The sequence below is a fragment of the Enoplosus armatus genome, chromosome 17 (assembly GCF_043641665.1).
Source record: "Enoplosus armatus isolate fEnoArm2 chromosome 17, fEnoArm2.hap1, whole genome shotgun sequence".
Lineage (NCBI taxonomy): Eukaryota > Metazoa > Chordata > Actinopteri > Centrarchiformes > Enoplosidae > Enoplosus > Enoplosus armatus.
In genome coordinates, this window is record NC_092196.1 from 15917404 (window position 1) to 15942086 (window position 24683).

Consider the following 24683-nt stretch of genomic DNA (forward strand, 5'->3'; position numbering starts at 1 on the left):
TGCCAGTAGGTGGGCTGTGTGCGGGCCGGGCAGGGTAATCTGCCAGCTGGGTGAATGTCGTGAACAGTCGCCGTGTTGGCTCCAGTCTCCCTGCAGTCCGTCAATAACTGGATGGAGGATTTATGAGCTGTTAGTGTGGAATAGGGCTGCAAGAGAGGAACTGAGGAACTACAAACCAAACAAACCAGGATGTAACTAACCGCAGACCAGAATGTCAACTGGAACAAAAGAGACTTCTTGTTGTTATTCGCCTCCGTGCCCGAGTCTCAGCGGACTGAACTAACCAGCAGCTAAACCGGCTAACGCTAGCCGAGTTAACGCTCGCTACATTACGGGTATAACTAGCTTAAAAAACGCACTGTTTTTGAACAAAATTTAATTGGACCACTGCACTCGGGAGTTTACAGCTAACATTACAACAGGACCCCCGCTAGCGATATATCATTGACTTAAGTTGACAGGTTAACAAGCTAACTAGCTCTGCTAAGCTTCAGGTCGTCGGGGGTTATAGCTACTAGTTAATGTTAGCAAGCTGCTAGCAACATAAGCATTGTCAAGTTAGCGAGATGTATTTCTGGTCCTGCTTGTAATTACAAATACTAAACGATAGAATATAGTAACAACCGCTTTGAAAGTATGTATTGATTGCCATTTTGATGAATAATGGAATAGTTTTGATAGGCACAGACAAAATAACACTTAAACTTTACTAGGTAGTAAAGTAGGAAGTCGGAGCTAGCTTGCTAACTTCCTTTCTCATGCTAGATGAGCAATACAGCATCTGCATTTCATCCCGGACACAGACAGACTTTCTGAAGTGGATCCTCCTCTTTGTTTACAGTTTCGAGCATCCTCGCTTGCTTGTTTGGTGAGTGGATCTCATTGACATTTACTCGCCATGGCAGCAGTGGTTAGCTACTCTCCACCATGGTGGGTGAACCTTCTACACAGACTTCCCCATTTCAACTTAAAGTTCGAGCAAACAAGCAGTGATTTCCGACCAGAGGACTGGACTTATCAACAGGTAACAACACCTCACTGACTCCTTTGCCTCGTATCAAATAACCCTAGACGTTGTGATTCCCAGGCATCCTTCAGATGCTTACGGGGATGTTTACAATGAATCTTTGAGTTCAGTGTCAGGAGCACCAAGTCTGCAGCCTTAAATTTAAAGTAAACATCAGTAAACAAGGTTTTTCTCAGTGACAGACGACCTGTTTGCACCTGTTCTTTCTCTTCACCTTTTGATCCATGTCACCATCTGTGTGTAGCTGTTATATCCACGTCTTGACCTTTTCCAGACACCAGCCAGCTGGCATTGAATAGTGATCCAAGTTGCCTACGTTGACCTGAACGGCCATATTCCTCATATTGTTTAACATATAATGATAACTTTGCACTCTGAAGCACCTTTTCATAACAGGGGAGAGCAGCATGGCATTAGCTCACCTGGTAAATATTAAAGGTAATCTCTAAATGTAGGTCAAGTGATACTACTTATTGCAGTAGTGGTTTTGGCAGGTTTGTAGCATTTAGTATGCTCTCATTTATGTTGATGCCATTGGGTTTCTGTTCCTGCTCACTTGGTGTGCAAGTTATGCCGCTCAGAACTGTGATTGACACAGACATCTTTAGATTTGACCCACAGGATTCAGGGAAATGGCTCTGCATATATCCTGTTATCCTCCACAGCATTAACTTTTCTAGAAACTGCTGATTCAACGATTCAATTAACTTAATCTGTTGTCTGGCAAGATGGGAGGTTTGTTTACTTTGTCATGGGCATTATAAAGAGTTAAATGTACCAACATCGTTTGACCTTAAGATGTTAACAATTGTCTGCATTTCATTTGGTAATGGACTGTTTATTGTTTTTTGAAAATGAGTACCACATCTTCGGTGGTGCTGTGGTTTTTAAAAGGCTCAGAGAAACTCGGTGATGAGTGTTTAGCATTCTAGTTTCAGAGACTACTGAGGGCACATGGGTCTCATAAAAGATAGAGGGTAATTTATTTATATTCATTTTAAAAAATGAACATTTGGCAGACATGGGTGAAAGTCATAAGATAACATTGCTTCCCTTTTACTGTGGAAGTGTGATTCACTTCTGAAAATCCAGAAGTGAATCATAGTTCCTCAGAAACGGGAAGACGTGTTCCAGACGTGTTCCAGACATGCGTCGTCAGCAGCGCTGATGTGCTGAAGCTTGTACAGATTGTTTATTGTTTTTAAAATGAAAGTAATCTAAGGTGTAAAACTATCCATCACATCCTTGTGTCACTTTAACTAACTCGTATGGGTGTCAGATATTTGCTGTCAGATTTCTTCAGTTGCTCCATGATTCAGTGGGAAGGATGGGCTCTAGTTTAGACAAAACGAGCATTTTAAGGAATCCAGGGTTCACCTGAGTTGGCACTGAAGTCCATTTGCTGAAAAAGATCCATCATTGTACCACCTCACAGTTGTTATTGTTAAGCTCTCTGAGGTTTGATTGGTCCTTTGATTGATTCCTGCTAGGATACAGGTAGGATTCATTGGTTGGATAATGTGCGCACAGTGTGCGCAGCCAGAAGCTAAATGTAAACAACATCACTGTTAAAAGGATGAAGATATTCAGTGGAAATGGAATGGTTGGAGTAATGTAAATTTTATTAAAGGCACATTATCTCACTCCATTCACACATTTATCATGACAAGAGCAAAACATGAAATAGGTCATCCTTAGGCTAGCTCACTAAACCATAATTATTAACCCACTGTGATGACAGGCTGCTAATTATTGTCAAGGAAATGCTCTCACTCAGGCTTCGGGGGAGGTCTTGACTTGTCCAGATGGCTGAACTGTTAGTGGTGCTCACTATATCATGATGATGCAACCGTGGGGGCCTGAGTTGACTTTGTCACTCTTACCTCTTGCACAGATGATATGGAAGCAATGCACCAAAAGTAACATGCAGTAGGGTTATAGTTTTTACTCCTGCATTGCTGTTGCACTTCGTGAGCCCTGTTGAACTGTGCGGAGCAACCTACAGGAGCCAAGTCATTCAATGGTCTGATTATCCGGCCCGTCATTTGTTTGTATCACAGTCAACACTAAACAGGATTGAGACACAGGAAGAGTTTCTCCAGAAATTGTGTTATCAAGACTGTGCTCTGAACTTTTGTTCACTCGCTGCCATGAACAGGTCGACAACCACAGCATCAGGGCGTGTCAGTCGCTGTGATGCATCGTTGGGAAAACTGAACAAATAGAGCAGGCATGGGTTTTTACCAAACAAAAGTGGCAGAATGGAAATCTGCCCCAGCTGCGAATCCTCAGGAGTATACAGTGAGGCCCTCTGTCTGACCTACATAGGAAGTGCTGCTATTGGCTGAGAGGTTTGATTATGATTGTATATTGCTCTACCGCTAGTTTTGAAACTCTGCCAGTGTATAATGTCTTGTTGAGTTTTTCAGGAAGTATGTATTTCTCCATTCTTCTTTCTTTTTAATAGTATATCGCTTAACATAGGGCTTGTGGTTGTTGTTTTTCATTTGTCTCTAAGAGATCAAGTCACCTTTTTCTTTTCTTTTCAAATCACAGAGAAAGATGAGACATCTTATTTTAGAGATGTTTTCTCCTAATTGTAGTGTGTGCTCATTCACTTGTTCACAAAACTTACCTTCTTCAGTTTCATTTAGGACAAAGATGAAAACAATTGGATGCTCCTGAGTTGCAAAGAGTGTAATTATGAAAGCTTCTGATGCACACAAAGATGTTCCTCTGTGGGACACTCTGGGAGTCCATTATCCCCACTGTTATTGATGTGAAAGTGGTATGAGCAATGAAGTTTCCATAACCCCGTCCCTCTGTCCACCAGTCCATCCTGTTACTGGGAGGTGTGGCGCTTGCCTGTCTGGCCCTGGACCTCCTGTTCCTGCTCTTCTATTCAATTTGTCTGTGCTGCCGGCGGAACAAAAATGAGGAGCAGCCCAGCGCTGACTGCTGCTGCACAGCCTGGTGTGTCATCATTGCAACACTTGTCTGCAGGTGAGTAAAAAGACAGGATCAGAATCAGAGCAGTGAGGTTTCAGTCCATGTTTTCACATCCCCAAGCATAGTTATCTTATCATATCATATATATTTAAACTCTTCCTGATGTGTGAATGGCAAGAGAAGAGAGCTAGATAGAGTGATCTTGCTGTGAATCACCTGCCGTGTCCAGCTGCAAATGTCTCGTAAGAGAATCAACAAAGAGAAGAAGGCAACTATATCTCAGGAGTGAATATGATCCCCAGTACTGTACAATTTCCCCCCAGGGATCAATAAAGTAATTCTGATTCTGATTCTGAATATTCTTTAAGATGCACACTTAATGCATTTTGTTCAAATGGCATTTACCAGTTGTGTTGTTGATGCTAGCTACTTTGCATTCACACACCCAGAGACAACATACATACAGGAAGAGGAAGGGCATCAGTCAACAGCTGACCGGTCTCAGCTAAATGATGTAAATTATGAGACCTATCCTGAAACAGCCAGCTTCTGTATCCATAAGACACCAAACCAAGCAACAATAACTCCAGGAACATGCAATTTTGTAATCACAATAATACAATACAAGAAATCCAAAGCACTTTATTACCCTAAACTCACCATCTAAGGCAAGACTTACACCCAGACCGACAGCCACAAAACTGCATAGATGAACAATTCATATAATGAACAATTCAACTTCTTTGTAATGTTTGAATAAAACTGCTGCATACTCGTCCATTTCAGTTTGTAGCAGTCACAAAAAACTCTGCAATCTTGCTGGGACTTCACAGCAGTGCTGCAGAAGACTATAGGAGTGCTATATATATTGGCTTCAATTTTATGTTTTGTTATTTTTATTTTTGAAGTAGATAGTGTGTGAGCTGTACCATCTGGACATGCTTTCTATCCTCGAACACTGGATTTGTTTCCTGTTTTCCTCCTTGTGTTGATGGGCCACTGGAGAGCCATCACGGTTGATTCAGAGTAGCACAAAGAGCTTGGGGACCTGATGAGTACAAGAACTGCATTACAATCACTGTATCTGTGTGCGCTTGTACCCACACACAAATGTGGAAAAAACAAGTTTCAGAGATACATTTCTGTGCTTTGTTTGGTTTTGTTCTTTGAGTCCATGCTTGGCATCTCAGCACTGCACCACTGTTAATGATATTCGGATTAGCGTCATTTTTTTCTGTGTTTTCACAGTTATTTAAAGTGTTGTTTTCTCCAATATTGAAAGAGCAGAGTTTCCACAGGTTCACATCACAGCAGGGAGGTTGGTTTTGTTTTTGCTGTGACACTGCCCCTGTTCACCTTTTTCACACTGCAGAGTGTGAGAGGAAGAGATTAGCAGCCCTCCAGGGAGAGAGAAAACCCCATTGATTCACTGAGGGCTGTTGGCTGAACGCTGTTGGACTTGGTCTGACTTAGCTTGGAGTGAGTCGCTTATCATCATCCTATTTGATCAAATCCACTCTGGCATAGGATGGGGGTTAGCAAAAATACCAGCAGCTGCAACACAGGAAGAGATATCGCTTCTCACTTCAAATTGCTTCTCAGAGCGCAGAAAGGGAGTTTATTTTTGTCACTTTTGAAATGTAGAGAACTTACAAAGCAATATCACTGTGAATAGCGTTTACTCTACACTATGTCAAGATAGAGGATTGCGAATTGCACGCACATAAATTGTCAGAATATTTTAAAATATGATTTTTTCTCGATGTACCTATAGAAATAGTTTCCCATGCAGTTGCCAGAACAGTTTTCCTGCGACCTGAGGCCTGTCTGTGCAAATGAGAGCTGAGCTCCTGCTCAGTACAGCCTTTGTCAGCCGTAGTGTGGGGTTTGGGGCATAGCTGGTCCATTCCTCTGTGTTTCCATGGTTCTGTATGGAGTCTTTCTGCTGGAGCTGAAAGGAGCCTGTTGACTGGGGTCTGAACCGACAGGGTTAATGTAGAGTTCACACGCCTCTCTCCCTGCTTCGCTATCCCCCTCGCTCGCTCTCCTCTCTGTCTCCTCTCTGTGTCTTTTTTAGCTAATCCCTCCTCCTCACCACCCTGTCTCCCCTCCCTTCCTTTTGTCTCCCCTCAGCGCTGGCATTGCTGTCGGTTTCTATGGGAACGGCGAGACTTGTGATGGAGTGAACCGGCTGACGTATTCCCTGCGCCACGCTAACCGCACAATCACTGGGGTGCAGAAGCTGGTAAGAGTGAGAGCACAAATTATACCGACATGTTTAATAATTCATCGCCCTTCTGCCATGAGCGTTCCTGGTTTCCCCTACCACTAGAGCTGTGTTGTGAACCCCCTTTTTCTTCTCCATCATGACCTTGTTTGTCCCTGTGCTGGGTCTAGGTATATGACAGTACATCCTCATTGAACCAGACGGTAGACGACAATCTGCAACAGCTTGAGGGCCAGTATGCGCAGCACGCGGACTACCTGTCCATCATCCAAAAGCTGCAGGGCCAGCTGGACGAGCTGGTCAGGCAGATGGTGGAGATTCCCTTCTGGGACAACACCAACATCTCCTTGGAGGAGCTGGCCGTCAAGATTGAGCTGTATGACTGGTACAGGTGAGCGTGCCGTACAGAATAATGCAGCAAAAGACTTCAGCTCCTGTCTGATGCTGCAGGGTAAGGAGTGGTAGCAGCAGCAGCAGTGTTGATAAGCATATGAGCATCGCAGACAACAACAGACCATGATTCATGCGCTACATCTCATTATTAAACGTTCAATGCAGACACACACTCCTTCAGGCGGTGAATAGCCTTGTGAAGAGTTCATATATTGTCGAAAAGTTGAATCTTAACTTAGTCTTTTCCCTGATGAGGCGGTGTTGGATATGTTTCTGCATTAAAATCTCTGAGTGAATCACAAGTAGGAAGCAGACACGAGCACAGACGGCGAGGAATGAGTCGTAGTTGTTCAGCATATCATTATTCAGCTGATTTACCAAGAATATCAAACCTGCTTTGAGTTTCCCAGTTTGGTAGAAAAATATTGAAGAGTTATGGTAATAATATATAAATATGCAAGTGGCTTACCGCATGGCTTCACAGAATGAATTCAAAGCAGAAATAATATAAGGTGCACATTGTAAATGGAAATTGAGGGTTTGCAAGGTCATCCAGTTTAACCTTGAAGTGGCTAAAATTGATATTTTTATAATAACAACATTAATCACAATGTTAAAGGGGTCTTTCTTAGTGATGAACCTGCAGAGGATTATCACCTGAAACTGCAGCTCCCTTCTGCTTTACTGAGCTTTATAGCGAGTTTCAGCTCATTGTTTAACTGTCTGGCTGCAGCTTGACTGTTTTGGTCCACTCTCGCTGCTCTCATGGCGTCGTTTCTGGCCGCAGCAGGCAGCTGTGTTTCGTGAAAATGCTCTAAAAACCCACTGCACGCTACCTGCTCAGCACACAGACACAGTTAGCGATGAGCTGGTGAACATAGTGGGACGTTCAGCAACTACAGAGACAGATATTTTCCTCAGGAGGTGTTTGAAACCAAAAACATTCGCATTCGCCAGGTAGTCAGAAACACGACTCCTAACCCCATTGAGAGGTGGTACGCTGTGCTGCTCTTGGCCATTTGTTGTTACTGACATTTGTCTTCACAGGTGGCTCGGCTACATAGGCCTGCTACTGTTCGACGTCCTCATCTGCCTTCTGGTGCTGTTTGGCCTCATTCGCAACTCCAAGGGAACGCTTATAGGGTGAGTCTCATCACAAGATCATGGCCACCAGAGCACTGAAGGGAAAATGCTTCCGCCCTGGGAAATTATTTCAGCTGTTGTCACAGAATGATGGCAATTACTGAACATGAAGCCTTCAGCTGATCAGGGACACCTTGTCATTACAGTTCAGTCAGGATGATTTCATGCTCTATGAAGTATCAGTCCAGTCACAATTCATTTAGCATAAGCATCACCCCCTCAGTATTTTAGTGATTATTAATGACACTTCATGACACACTTAAATCTACAGGTTTGCCCCTATATATTTGGTTACTGTTTTATATTAAATAAAACAGCTATAAAAAGGCAATTTGCATTTTATAGGCACTAAAATAATATACACTGCCAAAGAAAATGATATTAACATTAATCCTTCTTATCACTGCACATTTTTGATCAGGTTTTGGCAAAAAAGCTTCTCTAAGCCAAATAGTTGCAGTTAATTGCCTAATATTTTTATTATTTGATTCAGCCAGTAGTTTGTTGATGTTGTTTTTTTTCCTATTCCACACATTTCCCGTACAGTTTTTCCAGCACGTCATTATTTAGTTGCATTTAACTTAAATAATTACTTAATAATTACTTAAATATTACTTTCAAAAGAAAACTGGTCCAATGTGATGCATGTGAAGGCTTGACACATACTAAAGGACCAACTTAATTAGTTTAAACATATCTCCCTCTTCACTATATGGATTGTTGTTGTACATTTGAATAGTATTGCTCCAACACTGCAGGTTAGAGGTACTTAAACTTTTCACCTCCTCTTGACCTCCCCAGGGTGTGCTTGTTTGGTGTAGTGGCTCTGGTAATCAGCTGGGTCTCCCTGGGGATGGAGTTGGCCGTCTCTGCGGTAAGTGTCTCCATCAGAGCGTGATCCTGTTTTCCAGGTAAAGCTGCACAGTTCATTACGTATAATTGGATAACACCATATTCGTGTGTGCACAGCCAAAAGGCAGGGGTGTTTTATTTCTCTTGATCAGTTCAGTTGAAAAGTCAAGATGTTGATAAACTGTGGAGTGATGAGAAAAATAGAAACACCTATATGATAACTTCAAGGCAATACATGAACCTAGAGATAGACATGTTTTAATACATATAGAAATCCTCTGATTTAATAATAATTTGTGTCTAATATTTTGTCTGTTAAAATCCATAAAAAATGTGTCTACTAATCTAGTTTAACTGCTGGATGCAAAGTCCATTCTCAGGTTATGTGCACTAGAGGCTTCAGGTTTCCTCATCACACTTGACTAAATTGCATACTGGACCATGATTGGCTCCAAACTGGTTGTGATGTCACAAATCATGCTCGTTTTCCAGAAATCCTTAACAGTAATGGTGGTGGGACCTGTGATCACAAGCATCATTAGGATTAGCATTGTAGCCATAAGACAAAAAATACTTGATGTTTGGTTTAGATTGTGTGATTGCTCTCAGCTGACATGGGGTCAACCTGTCACACTGTAAAAATGTTTTTAAAGCTCACATCTAGTTTTGTGTTTGTGAAGACTTGTTAATATGCAGTGAAAATAAAAGTGTCTCTACAACTGTGTCTTGTTCTTCTAGACCTCCAGTGACTTCTGCGTTGCTCCTGACACGTATGTCACCAAAGTGGCAAACCAGTACAGAGTCATCAAGCAAGGTATGAATCACAGACACTAAGCATCATTCATGTGGTACCGAGACTACCATGTTGACGACTCAGACGACTCTTTAAAATGGTGAATATTAGTCATCGCAAATTGAAGAGGACATGTTGGCCGGAGCTGTTTAATCTCCTCCCCCTTCCTGGTCTCAATGCTCTGATTATTGTGCAGCAGTGAGACGACATTGTTCTAAAGAGCGGGGCTTGGTCTTGTTCATGGCCCATAAAAAGCCTCTTGAAATTACTGCCACATCTGCAGCAGGGTCAAGAGGGCAGTGGGCTCCCTTTTTACGCAGTACAGAAGCCTCTCTAACGCGTCCTGTTTTAGTAATTGCCCAATCTGTCTCGTGATGGGATGCGTGTAAGGGAACAATTATTGTGCCTCGGGTGTGTGTGTGTGTGTGTGTAGCAGAGTGTATGAGGGAGATAAGAGCAGCGGAGAAGAGGATCAGAGACGCCATATATTTCCTGAATCCCTCTTCAGTCCTGCTTAGAAATGAAAACACAGAGGACTCCCTGCCTACTTGATCTGCTTTTTTTCCCCCAACATCAGTTTCACAATTTGTGCACTCCTCTCTAAAATATGGTGATTGCTGAATACACAAACCAAGATTTTGGTTAGTCATAGCAGAGCATCAGCTGTGCATGCTGTGATTCCTCCTGAACCATGAGCTGCATTATGCTGCTGCTATGAAGCTGTATTGTGCCTCAGGGCTGATTCATGCAGTATGGGGCTTTTTAGTGCTATTTTTTCCCCTGTAACTAACTATTCACCCGTTGAAAGAAGTCTTTATTTTATTTTGACAATGGAGTCAAGTTTATTCCTATTGTGGTGATATTGCAAATGAATGTTAAACATAGCACATGATTACGAACCCCAAGATATTATTTGTCTTTAAAATTTAGGTTGCGTTTACATACAAATGTAGGCCTTGGCAAGGGAACATCTTACTCAGTTTTATATTTTCCCTTCACAGCTCACGCCTTCCTGAGATTGCACCAGACAAATCTCTGGATAGAACAAAGTGTGTTATTACTACAGTGGATTTATTGTTCCTCCCCAGGATAGCTGTTATATTTTCTTGAACATGCATCATTTCAACAACCCTCATTGTTATTTTTCGTGTTGCAGCAGTATTTCTCTGTTATTCTGATGGTTTCGTTGGTAAAATCCTTTATAAACGATAGCAGCAGTGATTATGACGAGCTGCATCTCTGAAAAAAGATGGACTTTAAATCACAAATTGTAAAGCCGAATAACTCCCTCAATACTTCTACCACAACTATATTTAAGTATGTATTCACTCAAGTAAAGTTCACAAGTTTATTTTGAGGAGGTTCATCTCTCTAAAACATTTGCTTGTTCAGTTTGGTTGGCATCTAGTAGCTAGCAGTTTCGCATGCTTAGAAAACATAAAACCGCAAACAAAATACTCACAAGCTCCAGGGACTGGAACTAGATTGATTTTGACTCCCTTAACCTGCCAACATTTTTAACCTCGTGGGATAATGTGCTGCCAAATCTCTGTCCAATAAACAAGGTGTTTTGTGGCCGTTGCCCGAAGCCGTGGCTCAATGATAACACTGGGTAACAATTTGAAAAAAAAATTCTGTTGAGTTAGAGTTTTATGCTGATTAAAACTAAAATTGGCATGCTGATTCCAAAATTGCAGTCAGTTTTTTTCTAGCACGTCAAGTTTTTTCTCCAAAGCTTACCCTCCAGATAAGCAAAATTCCACTGATTAGCTGTAGTAAGACTTGCCAGGACTCATCTACAGCTATGTGGCAACTTGTTTGTGCAGTCACAATTGAGACAGTGCGGTGAGAGGTGTGTGCAGCTCCCAATAGGTCAGTACTATCACACACATATCTGTTAAGTACAGTATTTTTCATATTTTTTAAGAAAACGGGGATCCTATAGTTCAAAAACTTGACGTGATAGAGAAAAACTGAGATCAGTTTTGGATTCCGCACCCAAACATTAGTTAAAAACAGCTGTCAGACCTAACTCAACAAAAATTGTGTTCCCCAGTGTAATCAATCTTATTGTAAAACAGAACAATATCCTGGTCTTGTCCAAGTCAGTGTAACTGAAACTTTATGGACATCACCAATTCTTCATTTTCTGCTACATGGAACAGTGGCAAAAGTAATGATATAGTTATATTAAGGTGCTTCCTTTTGCTTGATCATTATAAGTCATAAATGAGTCTTCTTTCAACCCACTGTGTATTGGCAGCAATATTTTATTCTGTATGTCAGTGACACAAGACCTGAACCCAGCCTCATGATGAGGCATCAGATGTTCCATCCATTACCAAAAGTCAGACTCAGACCAGGAATCTACTCTTCCTGGTATTTATGTGTGTGGGCGTATGTGTGACAGATCCTGGCTTGATATGTACTTCTCTATACCGGAAATCCTCCTCTCATGAATTTGCTCAACTGTGTGGGAAACAAGCTCGTGGCTCAGCAGTGAGGGTGGACGTCATTTACACAGTGTGTCAGGCCGGTGGCCGCGTTCTCACAGCTTGTATTTGTGGACATCGCTGAAGCTTTTAAGTCACTTAGACAGAAGATAAGATGGCGCCGCGGATGGCTGCCTCGGTCTGTTGGAGCGCATTGTTTTGCCTTGTTTTGTTTGTAAACAGTGTTTTTTGTTTTGGTTCACGGAGCTCTTTCACCAGAGAAGAGCTCATGAACATCAGGGGAACATCTCCAGTGGATTTGTTTCCCGAATTTCTGGCACCTTTAACTGTTTTATGGGACATTCTGGTCAAAGGTGCTCTCACCTTTGCAGCTCAACGCCGACGTAGAGGGAAACGTGCCGGTGCGCTCGTGCGTCTTCGCCGGCGAGGACAACGCACACCGCTACCCGGAATATTTCTCTCTAACGTGCGCTCACTGGGGAATAAGATGGACGAACTCCAGCTGCTGATGAGGAGAAACAAGGACTTTTATTCATCTGCTGTTTTGTGCTTCACGGAGACATGGCTGGGGGAAAGAACTCCCGACGCGGCGCTGCAGCTGGACGGATTCCAGCTACTCCGAGCGGACCGCGACGCGCACCTCTCCGGCAAAACAAAGGGTGGAGGTATTTGTTTCTACATCAACAGCAGCTGGTGTAACGACGTGACAGTGATCCGACGGCATTGCTCTCCTTCCCTGGAAACCTTTTTCATAAACTGTAAACCTTACTACTCCCCCCGTGAGTTCGCTTCATTCATTCTGGTCGGTGTTTACATTCCACCGGAGGCCAACGTGCAGGACGCACAGCGCGCACTCGCCGATCAGATACTGGAAACGGAGCAGACCAACCCGGACTCCTTAGTTATTGTCCTCGGTGACTTTAACAAAGGTAATCTCAGACACGAACTCCCAAAATACAAACAGTTTATTAAATGCCCCACCAGGGAGGGGAACACTCTGGATCACTGTTACACCACAGTCAGTAACGCTTTTCACGCCGTCACCCGCGCTGCACTGGGACACTCTGACCACGACATGGTCCACCTGATTCCCACATACAGGCAGAAATTAAAACTTTCTAAGCCTGTTGTGAGAACTTCGAAGAAGTGGACTAGTGAAGCTGCAGAGGACCTGAAGGCGTGTTTGGACTGTACTGACTGGGATGTTTTCAGGACTGCTACCAACAGTCTGGATGAGTACACAGAGGCTGTGACTTCATATATCAGCTTCTGTGAGGACTGCTGTGTACCAACTCGGACCAGGGTGAGTTACAACAACGACAAACCCTGGTTCACAGCAAGACTGCGACAGCTGAGGTTGGAAAAGGAAGAGGCGTTTAAGAGTGGCAACAGAGCAGAGTTTAAGGAAGCCAAGTACAAGTTTAGCAAGGCGGTGAGGGAAGCTAAACGACTGTACTCAGAGAGACTACAAAACCAGTTCTCCTCCAACGACTCTGCTTCTGTGTGGAGGGGGCTCAGGCAGATCACCAACTACAAGCCAAGAGCCCCCAACTCTGCTAACGACCGACGCCTCGCCAACAGCCTCAACGACTTCTACTGTCGCTTTGAAAGACAATGGGACAGTCCTGACACCATCCCCCACACCATCACCCACCAGCTCCAGCCCAACAGCCCCAACCCCCTCATCACACCTGGGGCTGAACTCTCACACCTCCTACCACCACAGCTGCCCCCCACAGCGCCCCCCACTCCTCCAGCATCAACACCTCTGTCTGTCCTTGAAAGAGATGTGAACAGGCTCTTCAAGAGACAAAACCCGCGTAAAGCTGCTGGACCAGACTCCATCTCCCCATCCTGCCTGAAGCGCTGCGCCGATCAGCTGTCTCCGGTGTTCACGGACATCTTCAACACCTCACTGGAGACATGCCACGTGCCAGCCTGCTTCAAGGCCTCCACCATCATCCCCGTCCCCAAAAAACCAGGGCCCACTGGATTAAATGACTACAGACCCGTCGCCCTGACCTCTGTGGTCATGAAATCATTTGAACGCCTGGTTTTGTCCCACCTCAAATCCATCACAGACTCTCTGCTGGACCCCCTGCAGTTCGCCTACAGAGCCAACAGGTCTGTAGACGACGCCGTCAACCTGGCTCTACACTACATCCTCCAGCACCTGGACTCTGCAGGATCCTATGCCAGGATCCTGTTTGTGGACTTCAGCTCTGCCTTCAACACGATCGTCCCGGCTCTTCTTCAGGACAAGCTCTCCCAGCTCAACGTGCCTGACCCCACCTGCAGGTGGATCACAGATTTCCTGTCTGACAGGAAGCAGCACGTGAAGCTGGGGAAACACGTCTCTGACTCGCGGACGATCAGCACCGGCTCCCCTCAAGGCTGCGTTCTTTCTCCACTACTCTTCTCCCTGTACACCAACAGCTGCACCTCCAGTCACCAGTCTGTCAAGCTCCTGAAGTTCGCGGACGACACCACCCTCATCGGACTCATCTCTGGAGAGGATGAGTCTGCCTACAGGTGGGAGATTGACCATCTGGTGACCTGGTGCAACAGCAACAACCTGGAGCTTAACGCTTCAAAGACAGTGGAGATGGTTGTTGACTTCAGGAAGAGCGCAGCCCCACCCGCCCCCATCACCCTGTGTGACTCTGCAGTGGACACTGTGGAGTCCTTCCGTTTCCTGGGCTCCATCATCAGCCAGGACCTCCGGTGGGAGCTGAACATCAGCTCCGTCATCAAGAAAGCCCAACAGAGGATGTACTTCCTGAGGCAGCTGAGGAAGTTTAACCTGCCACAAAAAATGCTGGTTCACTTCTACACTGCCATCATAGAGTCCATCCTCACCTCCTCCATCACCGTCTGGTACGCTGCTGCCTCCACCAAGGACAGACGCAGACTGCAGCGTATCATCCGCTCTGCAGAGAGGGTGATCGGCTGCAACCTTCCATCTCTTCAGGACCTGTACTCCTCCAGGACCCTGAGGAGAGCAGGGAAGATCGCTGCCGACCCCTCCCACCCCGGACACCATCTGTTCGACCCCCTCCCCTCTGGCAGGAGGCTGCGGTCCATCAGGACCAAAACCTCCCGCCACAAAAACAGTTTCTTCCCCTCTGCAGTCAACCTGACAAACTCTCACTGACCCCCCCCCAGAACACAAACACAAGCTATACGTTATATTAACGTACATCACCCCTGTCCCCACTGCGTTACATTAACGCACCCACCCCCTACTGGACACTTTATCTGGACACTTTACTTTATTCTGGTCACTGCACTGTTGTTATTTATCTTATCTTATTTTTTATTTTTTTTTTTTTTTTTTTTTTTTTTTTTTTTTTTTTATTTTTATTTTTATTCTTATTCTTATTTTAGCTTTTATATTCTACTTATTTGTTATCAAAACAATAGCACCTTCAGACCACAGCAAATTCCTTGTAATGTATGTTACTTGGCAATAAACAGTTTCTGATTCTGATTCTGATTCTGATTCTGATTCTGACTTAGGATTTCTCATCGACTCCCACTCACTGCTGTGAGTTAGGAGTAGCTGGAGTGGGTTGTAATAGCATGTGAAAGTCCAAACCCATAATTACAATCTGCTTTGCTGCATGGTGAACTGTGAGCAGAATACAAGTTTGGTCATGTTGTAAATGAACAATAACTCCAGAGCTGATGTAACCGCTCATTGTGCTGTTTTGCAGTAAGACGGTTATACCTAAGCCTCTCAGTAGCTGTGGGCTCTGTTGTTGCTTAAGTGTTGCTGCGTCAAGAGAAAAACACATTAATTCATACTGTTACAAAATGTGTGAACTTTATTCTTTTGGAACATTTCACCTCAGAGCTCAGGATTAGCTCAGCAGGTGCGCGGTTACAGAAGCAGCCGAGCTCTAACAGGGCAGCAGGGAGCACGACGAGGCCGAGCTAGAAAATAAAATAAAATGTCTTCCTTGGTTTTCCCGGATCAAAACAGTGGTGGCTGAAGAAGTGACTCGGGGAAGAGAAAGCACAATGCAACATGCAATACAACAAAATCAAGAGACATAACTACGTTTTCTTTAGTGATAAAGGAATGAGCAGGTATCACTGGTGCACTGTGCTCATTCTGGTCCTTAAACAGTGTGTACAAAGCTCAAAAAAGCCCTACATGTGAATTCATGTGTCTCTGCTAACATATTCTGTTCTGTCCTTTTGTTCACAGATATCCTGCAGTACTACCTTAGTTGCAGTTTGGAACAAACTAACCCCTTCCAGCAGGTTTGTTGCATATATTGCTAACTTTGTTTCTGCATGTTTATTTACCCTTCAGATGAATCCCCATAAGCTGTCTGACTGGTAGCTTTCCAAATCAACGTTAATGTGATGTTGATTTTCAGATCTCAGCAGTCATAATATCATAGACATATTGTCTGCATGCTGTATGACCTTGTTATTGGTAAGAATTCAAGTGGGCACAATGAGTCACTCCCATTGCCTCAAAGAAGGACTTTTTTCCATGCAGTAGTACAATACATCCCATTCTACCCGCAGGAAAACTGATGCAGAGCAGCTTTTCCTGTGTGTCCGTGCTGATAGCAGGAGCTGGCACCAGAGGATGTGTGTTAGACGCTAGAGAAGAAGAATGTCACTTTTATAGTTAATCTATAGTTTGCCTTAATGGAGTACCTATTTTATCTTGCAAACCACATGAATAAATTAAAACGTTTGAGTGCTGCTGAAGTCCAGGCATCTATTGTTAGTATGACTATAAAGAAAAGGAAGCTATATACACAGTACGTAAGCCGTTTAGCTGTCAGCATGCTTCCACTAGACGTCCATTTGACTACAAAGGGAGACAAATGAAAGCAGTTGGTTGTGATAAAAAAAAAAGGAACTACTTTTGAGATGTGCTGGGCTGCTTCAGTATTCATACTTTTATTTCAGAAGCTTTCCGGGAGCCACAAAGCGTTAGTGGAGATGCAGGATGACGTGTCTGAACTGCTGCGCTCTGCCACCAGAGAGTATAAACAAACTAAGGTATGTTTCTAGCCCCACCAATACACTCTTCACTAGAAATGCCACATTACAGGGTAGCTGTTACCATAAACACCCACACCCCACCCCCAGGCCACAAGCTGTCCTGTACTATTGTAGCGTTTGTGATGACAGAATATCCCAGTGAATGGGACCAAACCACTGACCTGCAGAGAAGTGAAGTGCACCTGTCCACATAAAGATCTGCTGACGGCCCACCTGGGACCTGCATTATGTCCATTTAGCTGCATTAGGCTTTCACTGGCCCTTGTCAATACAACACTGTGGTATTGTCCAGAGCTGGTCCTTACACTGTGTTGACAGAGGCACAAATGAGAGCTGACATTGGGAATAGAGAGAGGCATATTTCACTTCACATACCCACACACAGAAATGTGCTGAGGTGGTGGAAATGTTTATATCCGGCAATCAGACATATTTTCCGCTGGAGCTGTAATGAGAACTGGAGGAAGAAGGGAAGCAGTCCATTAAAATGTATCATACATTAAAATCTGCTGTGTACTGTTGAATATTGATGAAAGACACATCTGTGTGTGTGTGTGTCTCGAATGGACAATCAGTGAATTAATTACTTTACACCTGCTTCTGTTTTGCAAATGTTAGCGTTTTCTTATTCTTAGCCACGTAGTTGCATTTTTGTATTGCAGACAATGAGAATCATACTAATTTATTTTGTTCTCAGATGTCTTTGTTATGGTCGGCTATGACATCCAAGCATACCCCGGTGCCGGATTGAAAGATAAGCCTGTTTTAACATTTCAAATTGTGTATTTTCTCCCTCATTCATTTCCAGGGAAGTTTGGAAGAGATACAGGGGATACTGAACACCACAGAGATCAGTCTACATCAGCTCACGGCCCTGGTGGACTGCCGCAGCCTGCACATGGTGAGCAGGGAGGAGAAGACTTACAAACCAGGACATTGTCACTGTGGAGTTGCTCCATGTCTGATGAAAAAAGGGGCCTGGCGATTGATTTATTGTGACATCTTTGTCGTGCAGCTTAGTTGTATAAAGGCACCCCTCTTTTTATGCTTGTGCAGCTGACTACACCTGTCGCCACAAATAACATTTGCCTTCCTGTATGCAAGTTCTTGTCCAACTGATGCTGGCTATGTACCATTTATGAAGCTGGCTGAATGACAAGTACTTGGCTATCGCGAAGCTTTGGAGGATTGTCTCTCTGTGGCTTCCAAATTCCAAGTGCACATGTGCAAGTGTAGCACTTTCCTTTTGCTCTCTGCTCTGCCTTTTCTCTTAAACACCCACCCTGTCACCACGCCAAAGCTTATTATTTCATGAAAATTAGAGTTTCTTCAGTAGAATACGAAATGGGTTTCTGCTGTGCTGAGATTCTCAGGCATGATATTGTGGAGCGTAGTGCTTCAAACTTGGGTAAAAGTGTTCTGCCTTCCCTCTAGTTCGCCAACCGTGAGCTCATTGGTTTGACCTACTTTAAATGAGAAATCACAGCGGATGCTTTTAGAATCCACATGCCAAAATTTAGAAACTCTTGACTTTTACTACCTCTGCTCTGCGTTTTTGTTTGGCACTTTCCATCTGAGGTTTCTCAAATGTCTTTCTGATCTGGATCTGGTCATGCCTGCTATAATAAAACTGGTCTCTCCCCTTTTTGCAGGACTACGTCCAGGCCATGACGGGACTGTGTTATGACGGACTGGAAGGCCTCATCTACCTTGTGTTCTTCTCCTTCGTCACTGCTCTCATGTTCAGCTCGATTGTTTGCAGTGTGCCTCACACCTGGCAGGCCAAGAGGTAAGACATCCACTGGCCACCTATATACCCGTCAGCTCACAGCCACATAGGAACCACTGCAAAAGCTTTTAAGCTGAGCTTGTGTGCAGGACTGTGTACACAGTGAGAAATAATTGAAGAGGGTAAGCCTATCAATTAATTATGGTTTTTATAGCGTTTCTTCTTCTTCGCACTTCGGCACTTGTTTTTATGGCATGGGAATGAAGCAGACAAAGTAATTCAGGACGAATCTACACAGATAGGAAAAGATGATTATTTTTTGTGGAAGACTTCTGTTTGTTTGTGGTTCAAAGACTGTTTTTACCACTGGGACATGTCCAGAAGGCACCAGCTGCTTCCTCAAATAGATTGCTTCCCGATATCCTCTCTAATTGTGCAGAGTTGGCCTAAATCTATCATAACCACCGCCTGAGCTGGTGTCTTTTTCTGCGGCTGAGGGGTGAAATAATTCGCATTTCTTTGTCCTATCGGCAGCAGATAAGGTTTGCAGGATGGCTACGAGGAAAATGGTTTCCCAGGCACAGCCGTCAGCTCAGCTGCACCACATAATTAACTGATCCCTCCTAACCATTGGGGGGCATGTTTATCAGTTTGATCTCAGCTGGAGCTTCCTGTTATAAAGCAAAGGCTTACACGCTACCAGTCTGTTTTCTCAGTGGTCCCTGCTAAGCTTGTTCTGTTTTACAATCAGTTATAATGATGCAAGCATACTAATTTCTCTTACCCCATCTGGAATTATATGGAGATTTATGATTACAAATGCTAGTAATATTAGTATTATTAATTGATTGATGACTAAGTCACTCTTTTCTCTGATATGCAAACTGAGGAAATAAATGTATTGTAATGATCTCATAGATTAAATATGCAGGAAACAGCCTGCAGATGAACACTAGAGGGAGACAGGCTCCATGATGTCTTGTCATTGTTGCTCTGTTTTGACAGACGGTGTTCGGTGCGTTATTGTTATCTCACATGCACTGTTGAGCTTCATTGTTTGAAAAGAATCAAGTGGAATCACATTCTCGCTGCAGAAGCAGGGTACTGCTTTTATTTGACAACGTGAACGGATGCATTTATTGTCCTGATGCAAAATGAGGGCTCTTACTTTTCCTGCAGAAACTGAACCAATTACACAAGGCTATTTTTACTGTCTTTGTTCAGTCCCATTAAGGTCAGTGGAAAACTGCATCTTCTTTGCTTCATACAGCAGAGACTTCATCTTGTCTCCTCTCCCTCGGGCAGTGAGGAAATTGAATCAAAATGTGACTTGAGAATAAACACAAAACGTGACCACGTGGCACTTCATGCTCCTTTGTCATCAACCGGATAGCACAGGGGGTCCCTCTGGTGGTGGTTTTACAGTGTTGTGTGATGATGTTTGCAGGAGCGAGGAGGACAGTGAGGATGAGTCTCTGAGCCACGGGGGAAGGCAAAACCATGATAACCTGTACCGGGTCCACATGCCCAGCCTGTACAGCTGTGGCAGCAGCTACGGCAGCGAGACCTCCATCCCTGCTGCAGCCCACACCGTCAGCAACGCACCTGTCACTGAGTACATGTAAGTCACCACCGCCTCAGGGAATTTGAATAGAGAGCTGCACTAAGTGAAAGACAAAAGTGGGAGATAATTTATTTTCACAGCCCAGCCTGAGATGTGCACAGTGAGGCTGATATTAGATACCTCATGTACTCAGGAGCCAGTTTCATATCCCTAAGCTCTCCTATAGAAAGTCATGCAGTGGCCAACAAATGCAGCTGTTGCTCTCCAGCTGTGATGCCTGTGAAACCCAAAGCTCTCTGCCTTGAGTGAGGCTCAGTGTTAGGGAAACTGGGGGAGGGGATCCCCATGTTTCTGGCTCTGTGTTGGAAGGCCTCGGTATGCTGAAAACTGACTTGGAGAGTTTCATGTATACAGTATACTGTTTCATGTCTTTAAAGCAGCGTGCAGAGATTTATGCACTTCTTAGCTTGTTGTGTTTGATCTCACTGTGTGTTTAATTCAACAGGGCTCAGAACGCCAACTTCCAGAACTCTCGCTGTGAAAACACGCCTCTGATAGGACGAGAGTCTCCTCCGCCCTCGGTAAGTGTCACATTACCTGAAAGAACTGTACGAACACCTCTGGGTCATTTGGCAGCTTTTTGTGAGAGACTGACCAGTAGCCCTTTTTCTACCAAAATGTTCCAAGAACTATGGAACCAAAGGAACTCAACTCAGGAACTAAACTAGGGACTGGTTCCTGTGTTCCCACCGCATCTGAAGAACTTTGAAGATTAGACCAATAACGGATTAAAAAACAACAACGGCGTCGTTTGAAACACAATTTTTATAAAGTCACCCTGTTGTTCTTTACATTTTTTTCCACTTTAGAACATGAAACCATCATCAGTTGTTTTATTACTCACCTTCATTCACTTTGCTTCCCCTCTCTCTCTCTCTCTCTCTCTCTCTCTCTCTCTCTCTCTCTCTCTCTCTCTCTCCCTCTCTCTCTCTCTCTCTCTCTCTCCCTCTCTCTCTAGTATTGAAAAATGTCCGCCCCTCGTTCTAATATAAATTCCAGTAGCACCCAGTACTTCCCTGATTTGAGAATGAAGCGGAACACAAGTTGAAGCGGCCGCTGTGTCTGTGTTTGACCAATCAGCGACGGTCAGTCCCGATATCTCCTGAACCATCAGAAAGTACTGACCCCAGAGCAGGGATATATTTTACACCTGGAACTATCCTACAGGAACTAAATGTAGTGCCTGGTTCTTCTAGTCGAAACACAGGTTTAGTTCCTGAGTTCCTCAAAAGGTTCTTGGTTCCCCTGGTCTCTGCTGTGTGTCTCTGCTGTGTGTCACTGCACCTCATCAGAAAGCATACACATCGACTTATGAGCCACAGAAACATACATGGTGATGATATGATGGCATGTTTTTAACAGTATGTAGCATTACGATAGTGTGGTAGAACATTAGTATTGAAATTGGGCAGTTGGAGAACCAGTACATTAGATCATTCTTTATATAGAGCTCTTGTTTCTGTGAGCATCCACGCTGCTAAACATAGAGAGACACACTGAATCTCTTCCAGCTCTGGCAGCGCAGTACTTGACTTGACTTTTTTATGGATAGGGAGGAAAAACGAAAATCTCCCTACATGCAAGTGTCAAACTGTCACCTGACATATATGTGTGTGTGTATATATATATATAATATATAATATAATCTGGAAGTGTTTTCTGTCTATTACTTGATAAAAGTTGGAAAGAGAACTGAGATTCCCGCACACTGTTCATCACTTGTACTCATTTTATTGACCTTTTGGTCCTCAGACCTCATCAGGCAAAGTTCATGTAGACAAACAGCTCCGTACACAGACTGTAGGCTCTCACCTGGGGAAAAGAGCTCAGTGTTCCCGGGTGAGAGCCTTTAGCCTACATGTGTATGGTGCTGTTTGTCTTTAAACGTGGACAATAGAAAGAGTCCAAGGGATGGACAGTGAGCGGGATTCTGTGTTTTCTTTCCAAAACGCGCAGCTGTCACTTAAGACTTGATGGTGTGCAAGAAGTTGAAATTGCGACTTGATACAAGTTGGCAAAGTTTGCAAAGGTAGAAACGGTGTTTGAGCATTGTATTAGGAGCAACCCTCAATCATTCCCTCCTGCCCCCTCCTGGCCTGAACCTCTACCAGAGACCCTCTCCTCCCTGGTGTCTGTGTCTGCCTGGACCAAGACGCTGCTTTGTGTATCTTCTCTATACTCTCTTCTTGTCGTTTTTTGTTGTTTTTTTCCTGCGAATCCATACAGTTGTATTTGACTGCCGCGGACAGTAACAGCGGTCACAGCTGGCAGTTAAAGCCTTCGGAGAGTTCAAGATCGTTTTGGTAACCTCATCTGCTATGCTAACAGGTACAAAACATGCCCGCCTCGTCCACCTGCTGGCCTGTTCCTCCTCTGTACCACCTCCCAAACTCCCAGCTCTGCTCACCCTCTATTCAGGTCCCACCAGGGTTGCTGGACCCCCCCACCCCCACCCCCCCTCTGTCCTGACTCTTCCTAAGTGTCCCACCTGGTGTCTCACCTGATGTTTGTTTCCTGTGGCCCTGGGCTGCATGTTCCCCGACCCCCCTGCACCACAGATATACTGGGAGGAACATGTGAAGCTGTAACTCTGCCCTGGGGCTCACTGTGACCAATGAGTCAACATCAAGTCAAATTAAGGAACCGTTAAACCGTTTCACTGATCATGTGGGTCTGCTTGGTCTTAATTCTTAAGGTTAAGAGTAAAATATTACACGCCTGCATCTTATAGGTGTTACGGAGTCAGTTATACCAATCAGCCCGATTGTATGCTGAGTGATTTATTATCTCAAAATCAAGAGTTGGTAAACTCACACCACTTTAACAAAAAATCTGTACTTTTCAAATATAAACTGTTAAAATGAATCCTGTAGTATTAGGTAGAGATTAAAAATACAAACCCAACATCCATCCAAGGTAAGTCGTGTTGCTTCATCGAGTCCATATTGGGGCCGATTCTCAGCGTTCACATCCTCAACAGGCTGTCCAAGTGGCTCTGAAGGGTGATCACAACATACGACAATATACCCTGTTCCTGAAAACACAATTGGAAAAACAACCAAACCAACTTAGTGTTTCTGTATGAGTTTGAAATGCAGCCTTTGTGTACTTTGTGTATCGCCTGTATTGCAAAATGCATGGGTGCATCCTAAATGTATGAATGAGCGGCCCTGCCGATGTGCACCAAGGGTTGAAAGTGAAATAAATAACCTCTAAACTGGTGTACATTTCTCCAGTTCCTTGTTCTCTGATGTCCTTGTCCTCTGTAGCTGTCTCTGTGATGTTCTTTCTGTATTTGAATTGTTTACAGTCCCTTTAGCTTCCAGCTCTCTGGAGTAACTAGTTCGGAAGGTAATCCGTGTAGGATTTTCTATGATCTGATAAATGAGTTGTGTTCTGTGTATGTGTATAATTATTAATGACGGGTTTTCGTCTTTCTCATCAAAGCACTGAGCCTTTGAATCCGTTTGCTCTTCCAACAATTTAAAACCTGTCTTTCACTTTCAGTCATATTATAATGAGAAAACTGTTTTAAAGTATGTTGTAAACGACAGGATCTTTCCCTTTTTGTGCTGCTTATGATGAATTCTTTTTACTATAAAGAGTCAATAAATCATGACTCACGTTTTCTTCTGTGTCGTTCTCTGTTTCTCTCCACAGTACACCTCCAGCATGCGGGCCAAGTACCTGGCCAACAGCCGACCAGATCCCAACAACCCTCCAGCACAGTAGACGACACTGGACTCCTCCCGTCTGTCAGCCATCATCACTCGTTATTTCTCGCGCCTTTCAGTCGCTCCTCCTCCTGCTTTCCTCCACCTTCTCATTCGACTTGAAATGGAAACCCGAATGATCTGCTGCTGGTCGTTCCTTCCTGCAGATCATCGCGTCTCATCTCATTAATCAGGACAGGCTTTTTCTCCACAAACCTTGGCTGATGTTTATTATTGCAAGACTCTTCATTGATGCTGGGAATTCATTTGCAGCTCTGATGCGATGGAGCCTGGACTGACTTTTACACTCCAACTTTTTTTCTTTACGCATGAATGCACCATGACACGTACGTGTCACATCTAACAAGGCATTGCGGTGTTGAGGACTCTGGAAGTGCTCACAGACTAACACTGATTACTACTGGTCGTTGTTTTGTTTTGTTTTGTACTGTACTGTACTGGACTCTCCCGTTTCCGTGGGAGAGTCAGAGAAATGCCTTACAGGTAAATATGAGAGGAATCAACTGGTTTCTTCCCACCTGAAGTGTAAACATTATTTCTCACATAACACGCTCAACAAATATCCAACTAGTAGTCGTAGAATAGATTCATTTCACAGTGCGACATCTCAGTTCCTCAGGTTTTCTTTCTGCTTGTGGAACTTCAAATGCAAGTCTGCTCTGTTCGAGTCAACCAGTAAGACTTTCCGCTCCAGTTAATGTTGCCATTCTGTATGTCACACATGAACA

At 44.0% G+C, this 24683-nt stretch overlaps 1 protein-coding gene across 1 annotated transcript; it reads left to right on the plus strand.

Annotated features, from left to right (window-relative positions):
* The first annotated feature begins 276 nt into the window (after window positions 1-276).
* On the plus strand, window positions 277-24034 carry ttyh3a (tweety family member 3a). The gene is made up of 15 exons (XM_070923484.1): window positions 277-335; window positions 842-1024; window positions 3861-4030; window positions 6110-6221; window positions 6374-6594; window positions 7644-7739; window positions 8541-8613; window positions 9330-9405; window positions 16051-16106; window positions 16773-16865; window positions 17677-17769; window positions 18521-18657; window positions 20045-20218; window positions 20667-20742; window positions 23882-24034. Exons 2-15 carry the CDS (start codon window positions 899-901, stop codon window positions 23951-23953), a joined length of 1575 nt encoding a protein of 524 aa, XP_070779585.1. The 5' UTR covers window positions 277-335; window positions 842-898; the 3' UTR covers window positions 23954-24034.
* Window positions 24035-24683: the final 649 nt, after the last annotated feature.

Coding starts and splice junctions, on each gene's coding strand:
- ttyh3a (XM_070923484.1), top strand. CDS start 899: ATGGCAGCAGTGGTTAGCTACTCTCCACCATGGTGGGTGAACCTTCTA. Junction 1,025..3,860: donor AGGACTGGACTTATCAACAG/GTAACAACACCT, acceptor TCTGTCCACCAG/TCCATCCTGTTACTGGGAGG. Junction 16,866..17,676: donor GAGAGTATAAACAAACTAAG/GTATGTTTCTAG, acceptor ATTCATTTCCAG/GGAAGTTTGGAAGAGATACA.